An 18,575-nucleotide genomic window follows, 5' to 3' on the forward strand; every position below is an offset into this window, starting at 1 on the left:
GTGGTCAGACTAGTCGTTTATAGGCTTAGATTGAGTGGAAGGTATGAGGAAGTGTCAACCTCTTAGAATAAACTGTGGAAGGGAGAGGCGCTTTATGACTTGATGGGGCTAGGTAGACATTGTGGTCAAAGATGTCACCACTATTTCTTAGAAACATCATGCGGATCGGGTGCAGCCGGAGTGGTGCATTCAGTGGTCGAGGATGGTGGAGGTAAATATTTAGGGTTTGGACTGTGGCCAAAAGTTGTAGATCAGAATAATCCTAGAAATATTGTTTCTGTAGATGTTTAAAGTTTATGGATATTTTGGATTTCTTAATATTTGCCTTTTTTTAAATCGTTTTTTGTATAATTGAAGAAAGTGTTGTGTGTTACGATACTTTGTCTAGAACTAACCTGGAGCTGCCATCATCGGAGCATCCACTATCCTTAGAAAATATTTAGAAATGTTAGGATCTAGCTCTCATCTCCGCACATGTAATGCTTACAGTGGTCCTCAAATACAGTTTCTAGGAACTGTCGAGAGAGGTGAAGTTTTTGGGTCTCACCCTTTAAGGTTTATCTGTGGACGCCCCAGAAGTGTATCCCAGCAGACTGTCTGCGGAAGCCGCCTGGGGGTTCATGGCCGATGCAAATAATCCCAGACCGGTTTTACAATTCATAATTGAGTGTGAGCAGTAAATTTTACTTCTCTCCAGGCTATGGCAGACTTCCATTAGCCTCCTAAATCAGGCTCATGTACTGGTACGTGCAAATTAAAATGTACTCGTGGAGAATGGTAGTTTTCTCAGTGTGTGACGTGTAGTTGTGAATATGTTAACCGTTAATTGTCAATCATCGTATATTTTATTCGCAGTGATTGCATTTTCATTCTGTGTAATTATTACATCACACCAGATTTCTAAACAGTTAGCGTAATACCCGCGGCAAGAAGTCACCCGTCTGGAGGTTAAATGTGGGTTTCATCGCAACGGTCAAGGCTTACCTTGTTAATTATTTAGAGAAGTTTTGTAATTTGGTCAATATTAAAATAACGAATTTAGCTGGGATGATTTAGCAAAATCTGAAGGGAGTTGGACCTGCTGGTCCTTGACGTCCCTTCCAACTCTACCATTCTATGAATTTGGTGTGAAGCACCTGAATCAAATACAAAGTTACATGAGGTTACATGAGCAACCAGAAGTTACACGTCGTGTGACATACAGTGTGCGGATCACTTAGTGCCTTGGTAATTTAATATTAAATGGGTTGTCACATAAATCCCTGGAATATGAGACACTCAGGTGATCTACTGATCCAGTTCTGGTCAGCAGAGACTTCTGGAAAACAAGTGATTTTTGCATTAAACCTCTACAAGGGAATATGGTCGTATTGGATGACCATTCAGAAGAATGTATCCTATGTCTGTTTCATATCACGTACGCAGGGACGGAGCTAATGGGAGCTCATGAAGTAGTCTGTCATCGTATGGTCAGGGGTGGACATATCACCGGAGCCCACAAGGTTAGGGGTGGACATATCACTGGTGCAGCCTATGCAGCCGCATTGGAGCCCACAAGGTCAGGGGGCTCATTTCTACCTCCAAAGCAGGTGGAATTGTGCATTTTGATGAGTTATTGGCCTGAAAAGGGACCATATATTGTTCTTCCACAGGGGTCTCTTCTACCTGTGTCCACCAGTGCACACCGTTACCTGGAAAGCCCCTTTCACACATCAGTCACAATCTGTCCAATTTTGAAAACAACGGATCCGGCGACTGATGCCGCTGGATCAGTTTGTGTTTTTTTTTTTTATTAGCGACGGATTGTGACATATGGCCTCATGTTTCACGGATCCATCGAAAAATGTTTGTCCCGACGGAGACGACGGCCAAAGTATTGTTTTGGCGTTTGTGTACGTCGAAAAAATGGACACCGATGGATCGGTCACCGTTTGTCGTTTGGTAGAATGGACGCCTACGCGCGCAGGATCCGTCGTTATCCGTCAAACTGATGGCAAAAAACTGATGAAAGGGGCCTAAGGAGTAACAAACTTACAAGAGGAGACATCACTGTAATATCTGCTCATAGTCTATCATCATGTTGTTTTCTCGTTCGGACAGGTCTTCTCACATTGTATTCCGCACCTTGTTACGTATATGTAAAAATCAGCATTTCTGCATTTCTAGACAGTAAAGTTTCAAGTTAAAATGTTGCACTAATAGTCCAAAATTGTGGGACATTTAGGGGGAAAATGGAGAGGAAAAAGAAAATCCAGCACAATCTGCACCCAAAGAAGGACAGGTCCTGTATCTAACAGGCCACGTTGGCAAAATAATCCAATGATTGATGAATGGACAACCACATTAGGACCAAGGCAGAAGCTGAGGAGCCTCAGAGCAGTGTTGTAAAAAAAAATAAAATAAATAAATTATATTATTTTATTTTCCTGTTTCACTGTTACTCACTTCCAGAAAGTAATTGATAGAAGGTAAATTGCTTCTACCACTTGCAAAGATATTACATCGACCTAATTTTGTTTTCCTCGGCTCTAATTTGTTTTCTGTGCGGACAGACTATACAGAAAATGCCAGATCTGTGATTTCTCATCCTGTCCGCAGACAAACACTTTCTTTGAAGATTTGAGGCTCCAGTGTCAGTACAGGCTGGAATGGTAATTTGTATTGCTCGGGCTCAGGAGTGTGTGTATAATATGCGCACACTTACAAATGATGGTGTGTGTGTATGTATAGAGCATTTCCATCTGCCGCTAAGCAATACAAATTGCCATTTCAGCCTGTAATAATATGTATTTTGTTATACAGAGGTTAGAGGAGATGATTTTGTGAAGTGTTTGGTATTGAATAAGGAAATTAAATTCCTCTGTTCTCAGATTTGAATGTTTTTGGTTTTTTTTTTTCATTACTAGACACAGTTTTGCATTACGTACTTTACAAAGAACGTTTGCACATTACATTTATGATACCATGTGGAAACTATCGGCCACACACACACACACACACACACACACACACACACACACACACACACACACACACACACACACACACACACACACACACACACACACACACACACACACACACACACACACACACACATATATATATATAATGTGTGTGTATATATATGTGTGTGTGTGTGTGTGTATATATATATATGTATATGTATACACACACGCGCACACACACACACATATATACATATATATATATACATTATATATATATATATATATATATATATATATATATATATATATATATATATATATATATATATATATATATATACACACACATACGCACATACTCACACACACACACACACACATACACACGTGCATACATGTACATACATATACACACACACCAAAGCCCCCCCCCCTCATCTTTGATAGGAAACACAGAAAATGGTAGCCGTGTGCGCACATTGGCTCCACGTGTGTCCAGAGTATTGGCTGCAACACATTTTTCTGTAGAACACTGGTGTGTATTTGGCCAAGGAAATGAAGTAGTCCTCATCCTCCCTCTGTACAGAATTTGGACATTTCTTCAATTAACATTGAAACTTCTTCTATTGTTACTATCACGGGTCATCTATAGTGTTCTCTGCCATAGATGTCTCTTGGGCCCCTGCATGACTCCCCAGGCAGCTCTAAATCACCATGTTTCTAGACCTTAGATACATGGTCTAAAATGTGCTAGAGTAAAAGCCATATCACTGGGTCATATATATTTAATAGGATTGCTCATGTTTTCGATTTATTGGGGATCAAGAACATTTGTATTATTTATAGCAGTCTCATGACCTACAAGGAATTGTGGACCACTGGTCAAAAGATTGTGAATGACAACAAAAAAGAGCCACAGAATTCCTAGTATCAAGTGATATGATTCAGTCTGCTTTAAAGGGAATCTGTCAGGTGATTATCTAGTACAATACTAATGTTATCTTTAAATGGGCCTTAAGCCCCCGTCACATTCAACGACTTACCAGCCATCGCGAAAACGATGCGACCTGATAAGGATCGCTGGAAGGTTGCTGGTGAGATGTCAGTCAGACCTTACCAACAACGCAGTAACTATCGGTGACCTGGATAACGATCTCGGCAGGCGCTGGGACTGTGTTGGGAGGTTGTTGGTAGGCGTCAAACACAGTGATGCGTCATGCCCAGCAAGACATCACCTTTGAAAAAAATGGTCCCAACCATTAGCAATGACTAGTGATCTCACAGCAGGGGCCTGATCGCTGGGAGGTGTCACACGTAACGAGATCGCTCTTGCATCACAGAAACGGTGACGCAACAACGATCTCGTTAGCGATCTCGTGTGTGAAGGGGCCTTTAAGGAGACCTTTCAGGATCAGGTTTTATTGCTCTACGTTATCCTGTTATTTTGTTGTAAGCTATGTAGAATTCATTGTGAGGTAGTAACTAGTCAAGCATATGCAAATACAAACTGCATATGCCCTGCTCCCCTTATCTCTGTGCTGGCATTAGTGACATTAAATCTGAACTGAATTTGCACTGCTGCCCCCACTCATACTCCCTCCTACCTCTCAGCAGTGATAGTAAATGCATTGGGAAGTGTGAATATGCAAATTGTATTTACATACACTTGTGTGCAGGAGACACAATTCTATGGAGCTTAGAGCAAGATAATAGGATGAGGTAGAACAATAAGGGTACCATCTCACTAAACGACATACCAGCGATTCCGACCACGATATGATCTGGTCAGGATCACTGGTGCCTCGCTACATAGTGGCTGGTGAGCTGTCAATCAGGCAGATCTCACCAGTGACCAGCCACTCGTGGAAAAGATGCTGCGCTTGGTAACCAAGGTAAATATCGGTTAAGTAAGCAAAATGCTTTGCTTGGTTACCCGATATTTACCCTGGTTACTAGCGCACACCGCTTAGCACTGGCTCCCTGCACTCGTAGCCAGGGTACACATCGGGTTACTAAGCTAAGCGCTTCGCATAGTTAACCGATGTGTACTCTGGCTACGTGTGCAGGGAGCCAGTACTGGCAGCCTGAGAGTGGCATACGCTAGTAACAAAGGTAAATATCGGGTAACCAAGCAAAGTGCTTCGCTTAGTTACCCGATGTGTACCTTGGCTATGTGTGCAGGGAGCAGAGAGCCGGCTTCTAGCAGCTGCGGATGCTGATAACCAAGGTAAATATCGGGTAACCAAGCAAAGCTCTTCGCTTAGTTACCCAATGTGTACCTTGGTTACCAGCGTCTGCAGCTTCCAGACGCCGGCTCCCTGCACATTCAGGTCGTTGCTCTCTCGCTGTCAAACACCGCGATGTGTGCTTCACAGTGGGAGGGCAACAAGCAAAAAATGAACCAGCACTGTGTGTAACGATCAGCGATTTCACAGCAGGGGCCAGGTTGCTGCTTAGTGTCACACACAGCGAGATCGCTGATGAGATCACTGGTACGTCACAAAAACCGTGACTCAGCATCGATCTCGCTATGTGAGAAGTACCCCTAAAACTTATTTGATGCTGAAAGATCTCCTTAAGCCCTAGTTAAACATAACATTAGTATTGTACTACAAAATCTCCTGACAGATGCCCTTTAAGGATGGGTTGTTAACTTCATGGCCCCAGAAGCCCCGTAATGTTGCTCCCCCTTCCTCTCGTTTTGAAATGGTATCGACCTGAATTGTTTGAAAACAAACAGTATAACTTTTTTTTTTTTTTTTTCCCTATGTGGTCTTTTAGACTATTTAGGTCTTGTCGCATTACATTTTCTGCAGTATACTCAGGGGTGTGGGTCCTCCTGGATAACCCTAAAAGAATTGGATGGACTGCCAACGAGGCCATACACTGCAATGACACGAGGGGATTATGTTTATATGACCTCTATTTGTCAAAACGCAGTATGATCCGGGCCTCAGAGTAGCTTGTGTTAGAAGCGAGGGCTACTGTAATGAATGGCCCATCGGCCATATATCACTGGATCGGTCAAGTTCTTGAATTGGTGCCATGTAATACCACAATTCACTTTGGGAGATTAGAAAAGTCTGATACACATGTTGTCAGTCTAAGAGGGCATTGTCTACATAGGACGACTCCTCTCATTTCTGCTTAGGCTAGGTTCACATTTCCGTTAAAATGTATCAGTCACAATCCGCGGCTTTGGTAAACAACGCAATCCGTTTAGCGGACTCCGTTGTGTTCCATAGACTTGTATTAGTGGCAGATTGTGACTGATTACCTTGCGTTGCATCCGCTGCGCCGCAGTCAGTCGTTTTTTGACTGACCGGGCGGGAGCAACGCAGAATGTAACGTTTTTCTGGCCATAAAAATTAACGCGCCCCGCAGGAATCCGTCGCCATCCGTCACGCTTGTAATGGATGTCTATGGTGCTGGATTCTGTCATGCTCTACTGAGCATGCCCAGCATGTTTGGCATTCCCACTGGGCTGTCCCAAACACAAACTGATCATGACTGATCCGTCAAACGGACACACAGCGGATGTAATGGACGCGATGGATCAGTTTTTTTTCACAGGATTCCTCAGTTGACATCTAAAAAACAACTGATCCGTTGCTGACGGACCTGACTGATTTAAAACAACGGAAATGTGAACCTAGCCTAAGACAAACATGTATTGCCATCCATATGGAGTCAGGTCTACAGACTATGGAAAAAGTCCAACAACCTTGAGTTGGTCCAGGTGTCATGGAGCTGATCGCCGGCCATATTACGTTGGGAGCGGCTCTGTTTTGCCTTAGAGCCGCCGGACAGAACATTTTACATTTTTCTGTAATTGGGGTGAGGAACTTTCTGTAGACATTACGTAGTTGTTCTGACAAATAGATGGTAATTGGTAGGATTGTGCAAGAGTTCTTCAGGCTTTAGTCATCATTTTCTAGTAAATCCAGCGGAAACCTGGCAGTAGTGATTTATGGAAGGGGGAGATGATGAGGTTCATGTTGTGTGTTTTTTGGGTTGGTTCCTTTTTGTAATGAAATGACTTGGATCAGGTTTTGGGAGTTACTCCCTGTCTTCAGTTAGAATGACTTTTTTGTTTGTTTCCTAATTTTTGTGGTGACTTATCACTCTGACATTTTGTGTCCACGTCATAAATTTGTTACCAGAAGGTGAGAAGTCACAGGTTGTGAAGGCAGAATTCCGGCTATGTAAGGGGCGAGCCGTACAGACTGATACTGTGCAATAGACAGGTACACCATGTACTGAACATCCCGCCTGCTCCCCACACACTTTACTGTAAACTTGGCCAAATCTGCCATGTATGCGGCTTCTGGACTCTCCTCCCTACAGATAACGTTAGAGAACGCTAGGATTGGGCATGCTCAATTTCAGTGCTCAATCTTTCTATTCTCCCAGGAGATAACTGCTGCCAAAGGAGTCTTCTTGCCGCCCGCCTTGTCGCTCTGCCGCCCGCCTGGTCGCTCTGCCGCCCGCCTGGTCGCTCTGCCGCCCGCCTGGTCGCTCTGCCGCCCGCCTGGTCGCTCTGCCGCCCGCCTGGTCGCTCTGCCGCCCGCCTGGTCGCTCTGCCGCCCGCCTGGTCGCTCTGCCGCCCGCCTGGTCGCTCTGCCGCCCGCCTGGTCGCTCTGCCGCCCGCCTGGTCGCTCTGCCGCCCGCCTGGTCGCTCTGCCGCCCGCCTGGTCGCTCTGCCGCCTGCTCTCCCACCTACGCACATTACATCTAGCTGAGATATGCTGACAGCTATCTGTGTGGCCACTATGAATATTGCTGAAGTGACCACCACATCCTACTAAGTCACACTCACCGAGATCAAGGTAGAAAAGATTTGAGGTGCAAAGTCCTTGACGAAAAGAATAGTCTAGGTGCCTTTCTGTCTACTTGAATTTCTTAGTCTTGTAGAAACTACTCAGTATTCATTATTTTATTTTAATTCTGCAATAGTCTGATGTCTATTGACTATTGATCCCCTTCCGCCCCTTCCATTTGGCTAGAGTGAACCCCGCACAGAGCAGCCCAGACAGCCTATGTAGATATAAAAAGTGTGTGTGTGTGTGTGTGTGTGTGTGTGTGTGTGCGCGTGTAGATAGGGGTGTGTGTGTATAGATGTGTATATGTGTATATATATATATGTAGATATATGTGTGTGTGTGTGTGTATATATAATATACACACACACACACAAACATATTAGGCTTATCTATAGGTAAGTGTTAATTCTTTTCCAGCACCACCGTATGGGAGAATTGGGTGTTACACAATTACACAATCCACGTTCCTCTAGAGCGGAGGACCGTCCTATTCTGTGTACTGCTGATTTAAGTCCATGTGGGTTAGGCTAGTTTCACACTTGCGTTGGACGGGATCCGTAGCATTGCGTTGTGTGACGCATGTAACGGATGCGTTGCATATAGTGGCACAACGCATGCTACAGATCGTACAAAATAACGCAATCCGTTATAGTTTTTTTTCCTTGACTTTACACATCTGAGCATGCGCAGTTGTGTAAAATCAGCTGCGTTAACGGAATCCGTCAAATGACGCATTCTAACGGAATCCGCCACCAAAGGCGTCCATTATAAAAACAACGGACGCCTAACGGATTCCTGCAGATTGCGTTTTTTTGACACTCCGCCAAGCGCAGAAAAACGTTACATGCTGCATTCCATCCGCCCGACGCAGCGTCAAAATAACAACGCTGCGTCGTCCAGCGGATGCAACGCAGGCACTTGCGTTACAGTGCGTCGTCCATACAAGTCTATGGAGAATAGCGCAGTGCGTTAACGGACTGCGCTATTCTACATAGTGACGGACTCCGCTGAACGCAAGTGTGAAACTAGCCTTATGATGTGGATAAATGGCCATAAAACACTGTTCCCACGGGGCACATGTGGAGCAGATTTCCAGGCAGACTTATTACAGTAGCAACATTGTGCATAAAATCTCACAAAATCCCCTTCACACGCCGCAGAGAGATCCGCAGGATAGATTGACCGGTGCTGTGGATTTTATATCCATAGTATGTGTCTTTCTGCTGCTAATTTCACTACCATGTGAATATTCCACAGCTGTGGGAACAGATCCTAAGTCTTCCTGAAAAATACTCCGGACACATGTCGGCTAAGGCCACTTATCGATATAAGTGACTATGTATTTTATGATATGTAAATACAATAGGTATTGCACACAGTAAAGGGCAGGTCTAGAGGAGTCACCGGATTGTCCCGGTGCAGGGAACGCCCGGGATTGTGTGACATACCAAACTGCACTGAGTGACAGCTCGCGTGATATTGTAACTCCGAGATAATGTTACGTCACGTACATCTTCACAGCCCCAAGAAGAAATCCAAAATGAGCATATATCCTACAGCAAGTGTATAGTAATAGTACATGTAAATATCATGGGGGACTTACCGGATGCTATTTTGAGTAAATATCATGACGAGATGTACCCACCAGGATGGTCCTAAACGGTGTCTAGTACCATGTGTCAAACGACATCAATGTGAATAAGGGCCAAGCAAGACGTGGTCCCGACTAAAACATTAACCCATTGGACGCTACACAGTTGAAATACTTAGGTGGGCCACAGTTTAAATACTAGAAACGGTTAGGACCCATGGTGGGATGGCTTTTATGTATTTTTTTTTTTTTTTTTAATTTAAATCAAAATAGTGTTAAGGTACTTATGTTATTTATATGTACTATTTACTTACTATGCGGTCTGGGCTCATTTTGTTTGTTTTCTTTTTTTTTTTTTTTTTTTTTCTGTGACCTGTACACAGTGTGAACGTGCTCTTACACATTGCACGTATGCCAGCATATAGTTCGGCTCCTTCTTGTGCTATATCTTCCTGGCCCCACTTATAGGTCAGCATCAAAATAAACTAGATTGCATGTTGCGGCGCCTGGTGCCCTTTTAGGTGTTGGGTCTTTTTAAAGGAGCTTTCTGGTTTTGGAAGACCCCTGTCATCTGGGTGCAGTTTGTTTCCCACCCCCCCCAAAAAAAACCACTTTTATATTTACAACCCCCAGTCCAGCACTTGAGTCGCCATCGCTGCCCCCGTTTACTTACTGAAGCGCTGATGTAACGTCAGCACCACTGCAACGCTTCTTACTGTCACCTGTGCTGCCTGCGTGATGTCAGCTATGCCGACACAGTACAGCGGTGGAGACTCAGCACTGCACTGGACCAGGGGAGGGTGAGCAAAGCACAGTTTTTGTAAAATGAGGTACAGGGGTTTTCAGAAATCAGAAAACCCTCTTTTAATCGTGTGGAGTGTGTGCAAATGACTATACATGTGTTTCTATTAACTGGAAGAAGTTATCTATAATGTGTCCTTTTTTCCGTTTCTATTAAAGATTCAGCCGTATGAGAAAATAAAGTCCAGAGGTCTGCCGGATAACATCTCCTCTGTCCTCAACAAGTTGGTCGTCGTCAAGCTAAATGGAGGTTTGGGAACCAGCATGGGATGTAAAGGCCCGAAAAGCCTGATAGGAGTTCGTAATGAGAACACCTTCCTCGATCTCACTGTGAAACAGATAGAGGTGAGCGCCTGCTGTCTGTTGTGTATATACATTGTGTGGAGTGCGCCTCTGGGGGAAGGCGTCCATCTTGGACCTCGTTAGTCAATGCTAGGTGCTATGTTTCTAGGATTGAATATACAATTTAGGCCATATAGGAATATTCAGTGGGTGGGTGGGTGGGATGTTGAGCTGGGGTTGAGATGTAGCGCCAACATATTCAACAGCACCCCCAATAAAAGCCCTTTTTCCTTATTTTTTCCTCCCTCCCTTCCAATATCCTCCTCCCCCTTAAATTTCAATGGTTAAATATCTTTATGATTACTTATGTAAATATATCCAAAAGTAGATAAGTGTTTGAAATTCTATGACTGTTATGTAATAAATATTGAAACACCTATTCCACAGCACTTTACATTTGTGATCATCACTGTCCCCATTGGGGCTCACGGTCTACATTCCCTATTAGTATGTGTATGGAGTGTGGGAGGAAACCCACACAAACACGTGGAGAACATACAAACTCCTTGTAGATATTGTTTCACGGGCTCTGCGGTATTTTTTTCTGTGTCTTATGTCTTTGATGATTTTCTAGTGATCCGTTATATTGACTCCGCGTTTTCTGTAACCTTTGGTTGCCATTGTAGCACTTGAACAAAACGTACAACACTGATGTTCCACTCGTGTTGATGAATTCTTTTAATACTGATGAAGACACCAAGAAAATCCTGCAGAAGTACAGCCACTGCCGAGTGAAGATCTACACTTTCAACCAGAGCAGGTGCAGTATAGCGGTGCCCAGACTTCAGATGGCGGCTTTAATGTTTTTGGGGTTTTGTGTTTTTTGTGTTAACAGCCAGGGAAAGATTTATTCATTGGGTTGGCAAATAAGGTGTGAAAAAAAAGACCACTATACGGTTAATTTTTTTTACATGATATAATTCTTTGGCATAAGTACAGTAATTAAATTGCTGTCTGTAAAGCGGAGCTGTTTACTGCCATTGTGCGGAGACACCTGAAACATCCTGGTTTCTGTCTCATTATACTGCTTTTATATACCAAGGGTCTGCTACATAAAAAGGCAGCATAAATTATGACATACTCGTAGCCAGACATTTTCAATCTTTTCTGGCGTTTGTAGTTATGATTCTTTCTGGACCATTATGAAACTCATCAAGGACTAAATGTAAACCTCAGGAGAAAATTACTGCACTGTGCACTCAGATCCGGCTTTGTCGCCTTCCTTTTTATTGCTATTTAGTTTGTGCTGCCGACCCCTTTCATTAACGCAAAGTTCTCATTGTCTCCAGTGGATCTGGGGCCCGGTCACTTTGCATACTTGCATCAATACGTACCCCTCTTCCACCTTTTTCTTGTTGGCACGCTCTGCCATTCATACCCCTTTAGCGCTGCGAAAAGAGAGGACTATATCCACTTTCTCAATCAAGAAAAAAAAGTCCTCAATTTAATCCTTTCATTCCATAGTTTTTATTGTATTATGGAAAAAGTAAAATTTAAGCAAGGGGTCCAATCACAGAATCCCTGAAGGTGGAAACGCGCGTTGGGACATGGACGTCCTGACACCCCCTACAGCAGCACCAGGTCAGCAAGTATTCTCCTCCTGCTATTTAATTAACTAGAGGTGGGATTAGTTACTATTGATCATAGACTAAGAGCACCAATTTAAATCCATACAGCAAACCTTGGTTGAAAAAGTGGATATAGTGTATAGTTTGTGCTTTCCTAGCTATGCTAAATGGCCAAGATATAGGTTCTTATCATGTGAAGAGAGGACTGCCTGATCGAAACTGTATGAAGCCTACTATGAAATCATTTTATAAGCTCACGTAGAGCTGATAAAATCTCTATGTGCTGCAGCAGGGAGAAAGTAAAGGGATGCAATAATTCATGTAATTTTGTACTCTCCCCCCCCCCCCCCCCCCCCCCCAAAAAAAATGAGGACTATGTAGCCTTGAAAGTATTTATAGTGAGAAAGGAAAAAAAAGTTATGATCAGCTCACCCTTCTTCTGTGTCTTGCCATGTAGCAAAGTCCATCAAGGGGAATCGTGTATAAGAAAAGGTCCACCGCTGATTATATCCATAAAAACTTCAGCAATTTTTAATAAGGTGCATCAACATGGCCAAAAAATATAAAAAAGTCACAAAATACAAAAATTAACCTCTTACCGATATTGGACGTACTGGGTAAGTCCTAGACAATGTCTGTGTAATCACCGCAGGCTGCTGCGGTGAGCCGGTGATAATCCCCGCACGTCTGCTGATTTGTACAGCAGACATGTGCGGCTATCGGGCGCAAACTGGATCCGCGATCCACCCGTGCCTGTTAACTAAGATAGCCTTTCCCTGCCGCCATCAGAGGCCTCATGATGCAATCACAGGGAGCCGATGGTTGCATAGGGTCATGTGATGACTCCTGTTGCTATCGTGACTCACTTCCTGTTACATCCGGCATACAGCTGGCTGTAACAGGAGAGCAGCAGCTGATCAGAGCTCTGCAGCTGTGATCAGCAGAAATGAATGTGCGATCAGATTGCTGATCCTTATAGTCCCCTAAGGGGACTAGTAAAATAAAAAAAAAAAGTTAACTTTATGTTTTTAAACTTTAAGTTGAAATCACCCCCCCCATTTGCCCTTTTGAAAATGAAAGGGTTAAAAAAATATACACATATTCACTATCGCCGAGTTCAGAAACGCCCGATCAATCAAACTATAAAATCAATTATTCTGATCGGTAAACAACATAGCGGCAAAAAAATTCCAAACGCCGAAGTTATGTCTTTTGGTTGTCGCAAATTTTGAGCAAAAATGCAATAAGACTATCAAAACGCAGCATCTGCGCAAAAATGGTGTCATTAAAAACAGCAAATTAAAACGCAAAAAATAAGACATTACTGAGCCATAGATCCCAAAAAAATTAGAACGCTATGGGGCGCAGAAAATGGCGCAAAAAGTGTGCCAGTTTTATTTGGACAAACTTCTGACGTTTTTGTAACTTCTTAGATAAAAATAAACCTATACATGTTTGGTGTCTATGAACTCGTACCTACCTGAGGAATCACACCAACATATCCGTCTTATAGTGACCACGGTGAACATAATACTCCAAAACCAATTGTACAATTGCACTTTTTTGCAATGTTTCCGCACTCAGATTTTTTTTTTTTCTTTTTTAATAGTAAAACGCAGGGTTTTATTTAAAAGCACAACTCGTCCCACAAAAAAAACAAGCCCCCCTCGTATGGCAAGATTGACGGAAAAATAAAAAGTTACGGCTCTCAGAAGAAGGGGAGTAAAAAACAAAAACGGAAAATTGACCGGGTGCTAAGAGTTGAAAATCAGAATGAATAAGGTGTAACCACCGAAACGCGTTTGATTTTCCTTTTTAATAACTGTTTTTTTTTTTGTTTTTTTTTTATTTTGTTTGGCTATTTTGAAGCACCTCCTTAAAAATTTCTGATGTTTTTAATGGATATAACCAGCGCTGGACCTTTCTGATACAATATTTATAGCGAGCACCGATTTTTAATTCTAAAATTAAGCTTTGCCTCTCAAAGGTTTTTAGGTATGCCGGTGGAGGTAGACTTTTAATGTTGACTTTTATGTTAGCAAACTTTGCATAATTCAATAGTACAAGGGAATCTAATAAGCTGATTAAATATATCAGAGCAGAATTCCGCTTCTTTCTCCCACTTATGCACCACTTCTTTCCCCCACTTTTGCAGTCTTCTTCAACTCTGGGGGGGAAAAAAACACTACAATTCATGGAATAGGTTTACAGCTGTTTATTGAAGTCTATGGGGAGAGGGAAGAGCAGATTGAAGGAGGCAGAGACACATCCAGGGTCTGCTTTGTAGTATTTTCTCATCCTGGAGCTGTAATCGGAGCACACCCTGCTCACTAATGGTGTGCAATGTCCACCATGCTACTTCTTGATCAGAAATGTCTGTATGTATTGTAACATAATGGTTGGTCTCTACTCATAATTCGGGGACAACTGAAAATTAGCAATTATATAAAGGGGAAAACGTTGGAAGTAAATAGTGTACATACACCCGTCAGCTTATACTAATAATTACGGGTTTTCCACCCTCGTACATTTTTCTGCTGCAGTTACTAAATCTTGTAAGAGGACAGTAAGTACAAGGCAAAAATGTTTGGGTTTTTTTTTTTTTGTTTGTTTTTTTGCATACACTACAGAAATTTGCAAAAATACTGTAAACCAAAGATACAAGGGATCAAGATGGGGGATGTCATTCCTATTACGAGGCGGGTTTCCACATGTCTGCAGCAGTCGCATCCTTCCTATGACCTTCTCCCACCATGTCCATCTGGAGCTGCGGGGCCTGCGTATTGTGCTGCTCCCAGCGTCCAGGGCCTTGCAGGAGAATGTATACTGCATACTGACCGGTGTCCTAAATATTTTCCGAGAAACCTCAAAAACCAAAAAAAAGGAAATTAGGAACAGATCCCGCGAGCCGGTGTCTTTTTCCTTACAGCGTGCTAACCAGCAAGGAATGTTTCCATGAGAAGAAAAATCTGTTTTTGCTCGCAGTGAAGCTGATCTCAGGTTTTCTGTCAGTTTGCATAGAGGGCATGAAATATTAATTCTTCCTGTTGTGCCACAGCGAAGAGAACGATTTCAAGGGGATTTCCTTCTGCAGATCAGCAAATGTGTCAAAATGAGTCATGCAACGAAATATATAGATGGAACTTTTTTTTCCACTTATCAGATTTCTCATTTTTAAAGGGGTTGTCCACTATTTTGATATTAACGGCCTCTCCTTAGGATTAAGTGATCAATGTCTGATCGACCGGGGTCCGACAACCCGAGCCCCCGCCGATTAGCTGTTCTCGGTCACGGCAGCAGGCAGCTGGAAATGCTCAGTTCTAGCGCTGCTTCGTCTTCCGACAGCGGCCAAGGCCGGTTACTGCACATCCATCTCCCGTTCTATTAGAAGATTGAACTGACTGAGCATTTCCGGTCGCCGCCGCCAGGACCAAGAACAGCTGGTCGGTGGGAGTGCGGGGTGTCTGACCCCGGCCATCAGACATTAATGACCTATCCTAGGGATAGGCCATCAATGTCAAAGTAGTGGACAACCTCTTTAAGTTTCACCTGTACACCAGGAGACGATAGAGGTGTGGACCATTCTAATTTTTGCGTCTTGTTATGTTAGTTTTGCCCCTTTCATCCGTCACGTTACATACCCCTAAATCAATTTACGAGTGGCATGTGAGCGACTGCTCCATATCGCTGGCCCCACTGAAGGGGTGCGTTAATTTTACACATCTGGTAACAAATGGTTTTGTTCTATCATCCTTTTTTGTTTTTCTCCTGGATTCATTGATACATCCCATAATATTGTAATATCCCTTTCTCTGGTGGACACAGACAAAAGAGGACCCTTGTGCAAGAACAATATCTGAGCCCTTTGCAGCCCTAGAGCTCATCAAAATGCACAATTCCACCTGATTTGGAGGTAGAAATGGGACCCCTAACTACTTGAGCCCCTTACGGTTGCCCCAATGATTCATTCGCCCTGGTCCCTTTCCTTCTCGCTGCAGGTCAGTGGTGGTCACACTCGCTCCCTGCTACTTCATTCAGTGCCTACGGGGACCATGAAAATTCTTCAGGCTTTGGATAAAGGGCTTTGATTCCTCAATGCGAAGTATTATGGAGAGGATGATTTCCTAAACATCTGCTTTCTTTTATAGGTATCCAAGAGTAAATAAGGAGTCTCTATTACCGATAGCCAAGGACTTGTCCTATTCAGTGGAGAATGCTGAAGCCTGGTACCCTCCCGGCCACGGGGACATCTATGCCAGCTTTTACAATTCAGGACTTTTGGACACGCTCATAGATGACGGAAAAGAATATATTTTTGTCTCTAATATTGATAATCTTGGTGCTACAGTAGACCTCTACATCCTCAATCACCTCATGAATCCACCCAATGGAAAGCGCTGTGAATTTGTCATGGAGGTTACAGATAAGACGAGGGCTGATGTTAAGGTGAATATTGGAACATCCGTCTTGTGGCGACTCTTATACTAAGAAACAGTCAAAACATGAGGGAGAGGGGTGCACTTATTACAAACGCTAATTTAGAACACCTTAAAGGGGTGGTCCGAAGCGAATATTGATTTGTAATTAGTGATGAGTGAGCACTACCATGCTCGGGTGCTCGGTACTCACTAAGAGCAGTTGGATGTTAGGATGGGCGCGACTCTAGTATAATAGAATGGGGCTTTTGTTTCCGAAAAATCTTAAGTCCTCCTTTGACTTTCATTATGCTCGGGTGCTCGAGTTGTGCCCATCTGAACATCCAACTGGTCAAACGAGCACACGAGCATGGTAGTGCTCACTCATCACTAATTGTAATTTTAAATTTCTTTCTTTTTACTGTAATAATCTAATCTGTTTTCCAATACTTTTTTAATTAAATGTTCTTACAATTTCCTCTCTACTGTTTTTGTATTGTTTTGTTTTTTTTATACCAATTTCCATTTTGATGACTCTTCATTTGAAAATCTCCAGTGTATGCTGGGATACACAAACTGTCCCTGCCGCAGTGTAAGGCTGCTTTCACACTACGTTTTTTTAACATGCGTCAAGAACGTTTTTTGCTGTAAAAGCGGATCCTGCTTTTACAGCAAAAAAAGCATGCAAACGCATGTGTTATTTTGCAGGCTCCTGTCACTTTAAGTTTATGGGCGGGCATTTAAGTCATGTGATCGGGAGTCAGTGGAACTGAACGTGATAGACTGGGAGCCGGCTTCTGACAGCTGCAGAGGCTCATAACCAAGGTAAACATCGGGTAACTTGCTTGGATACCCGATATTTACGTTGGTTACGAGCATATGCAGGTGCTAGGAGCCGGGCTCCCTGCACACATAACCACTGTAAACATCGGGTAACTAATAGAAGCGCTTTGCTTGGTTTCCCGATATTTATCTTGGTTACGAGTGTCTGCAGCGCTCAGGCGGGGGGGAGGGAGGGGGCAGAGAGGGAGGGGGGCGAGAGGGACACCCGAGGCTGGTTTTCTTGGCATGCTCAGTAGAGCAAGCAGGATCCTGTATCAGCATGCCAGCATTCACATGCGTTTGCGTGCAGTATAGTCAGGATCCAGCAATTTGCAGTATTTGGACGCAGCTCAAAAACGCTAAACTGCAACTCGCTGGATCCTCACTATAACGCACACAAACGCAGGTGAACTCATGTTGACACGAGTCCATTGCAAATGCATTGAAATTAAAACGCATTTGCACTGGATCCGTTTTTTGCGTTAAAAAAAAACGTTCAGGACTGATGTTAAAAAAAAAAAAAAAAAAAAAACGTAGTGTGAAAGCAGCCTAAGTTCTCACTCTGAAACAAAGCGTCATCCGTGACCTTTATTTCTGGGGCTGGGCTAGTCCTGGCTCTACTGAGCATGTGCCGGTTGTCAATTGCGATATTCTTTTTTTAATGCACAGTGACAGTGCACTCCCTCGCTGAGAAGTGACGAGCTTTCAAGAGTGCACTGTCACTGCACATTGTAAGGAGAGGGCACTGTGAGAGGAGACCAGCAACGCCCCTGATCATGACTGTTTTCGAGGGCAGTGCTAGTTTCTACTTTTCTTGCTCGCCATGTTATCTCTTACAATGACCTCTTGATATTACACCCTCTTGCCAGTTCCTCACTTCTCATTAGAGCTGCCATTGTAGCGCACTTTCACAGCATTGAAAAACATATTGCACAGTGATGAGCGGTCGTATTTTAGCATACGTCGCAATTGTTAACTGGCACATGCTCGGTAGAGCAGGGACTGGCCCAGCAGTGACTGCCTCTGCCCCCAATGACTCTTGTTTGACTTTCCCAGCATGGACTGGGTATTCTCAAACAAAGTCATCGGAACAGCAGTAGGTAAAAAATAAAGCTGTTATATGATGGGGAAATGTAGAGGCTTTTTGTAACTAAAGTGTATTAGAAGAGAGCTTAGTTAATTACAATAAACATTTAGGATTAAAATCAGTATTTGTTTCGGACCTCCCCTTTAGTAATTTTATTGGGGCAATTTAGAAAAAA

The 18,575-nt window shown here is 43.2% G+C and overlaps 1 protein-coding gene across 2 annotated transcripts in view; it reads left to right on the top strand.

The window, feature by feature from the left end:
- Window positions 1-18,575, top strand: part of UGP2 (UDP-glucose pyrophosphorylase 2) — a 106,973-nt gene that overhangs the window by 77,340 nt on the left and 11,058 nt on the right. For both annotated transcript variants that reach the window (XM_075339253.1, XM_075339252.1), the window contains exons 4-6: window positions 10,326-10,511; window positions 11,135-11,268; window positions 16,225-16,522. In XM_075339253.1, the coding sequence (XP_075195368.1) occupies window positions 10,326-10,511; window positions 11,135-11,268; window positions 16,225-16,522 (618 nt within the window). The remainder of the gene's footprint in view (window positions 1-10,325; window positions 10,512-11,134; window positions 11,269-16,224; window positions 16,523-18,575) is intronic.

This window comes from Anomaloglossus baeobatrachus, chromosome 3 (assembly GCF_048569485.1).
Source record: "Anomaloglossus baeobatrachus isolate aAnoBae1 chromosome 3, aAnoBae1.hap1, whole genome shotgun sequence".
Classification (NCBI taxonomy): Eukaryota; Metazoa; Chordata; class Amphibia; order Anura; family Aromobatidae; genus Anomaloglossus; species Anomaloglossus baeobatrachus.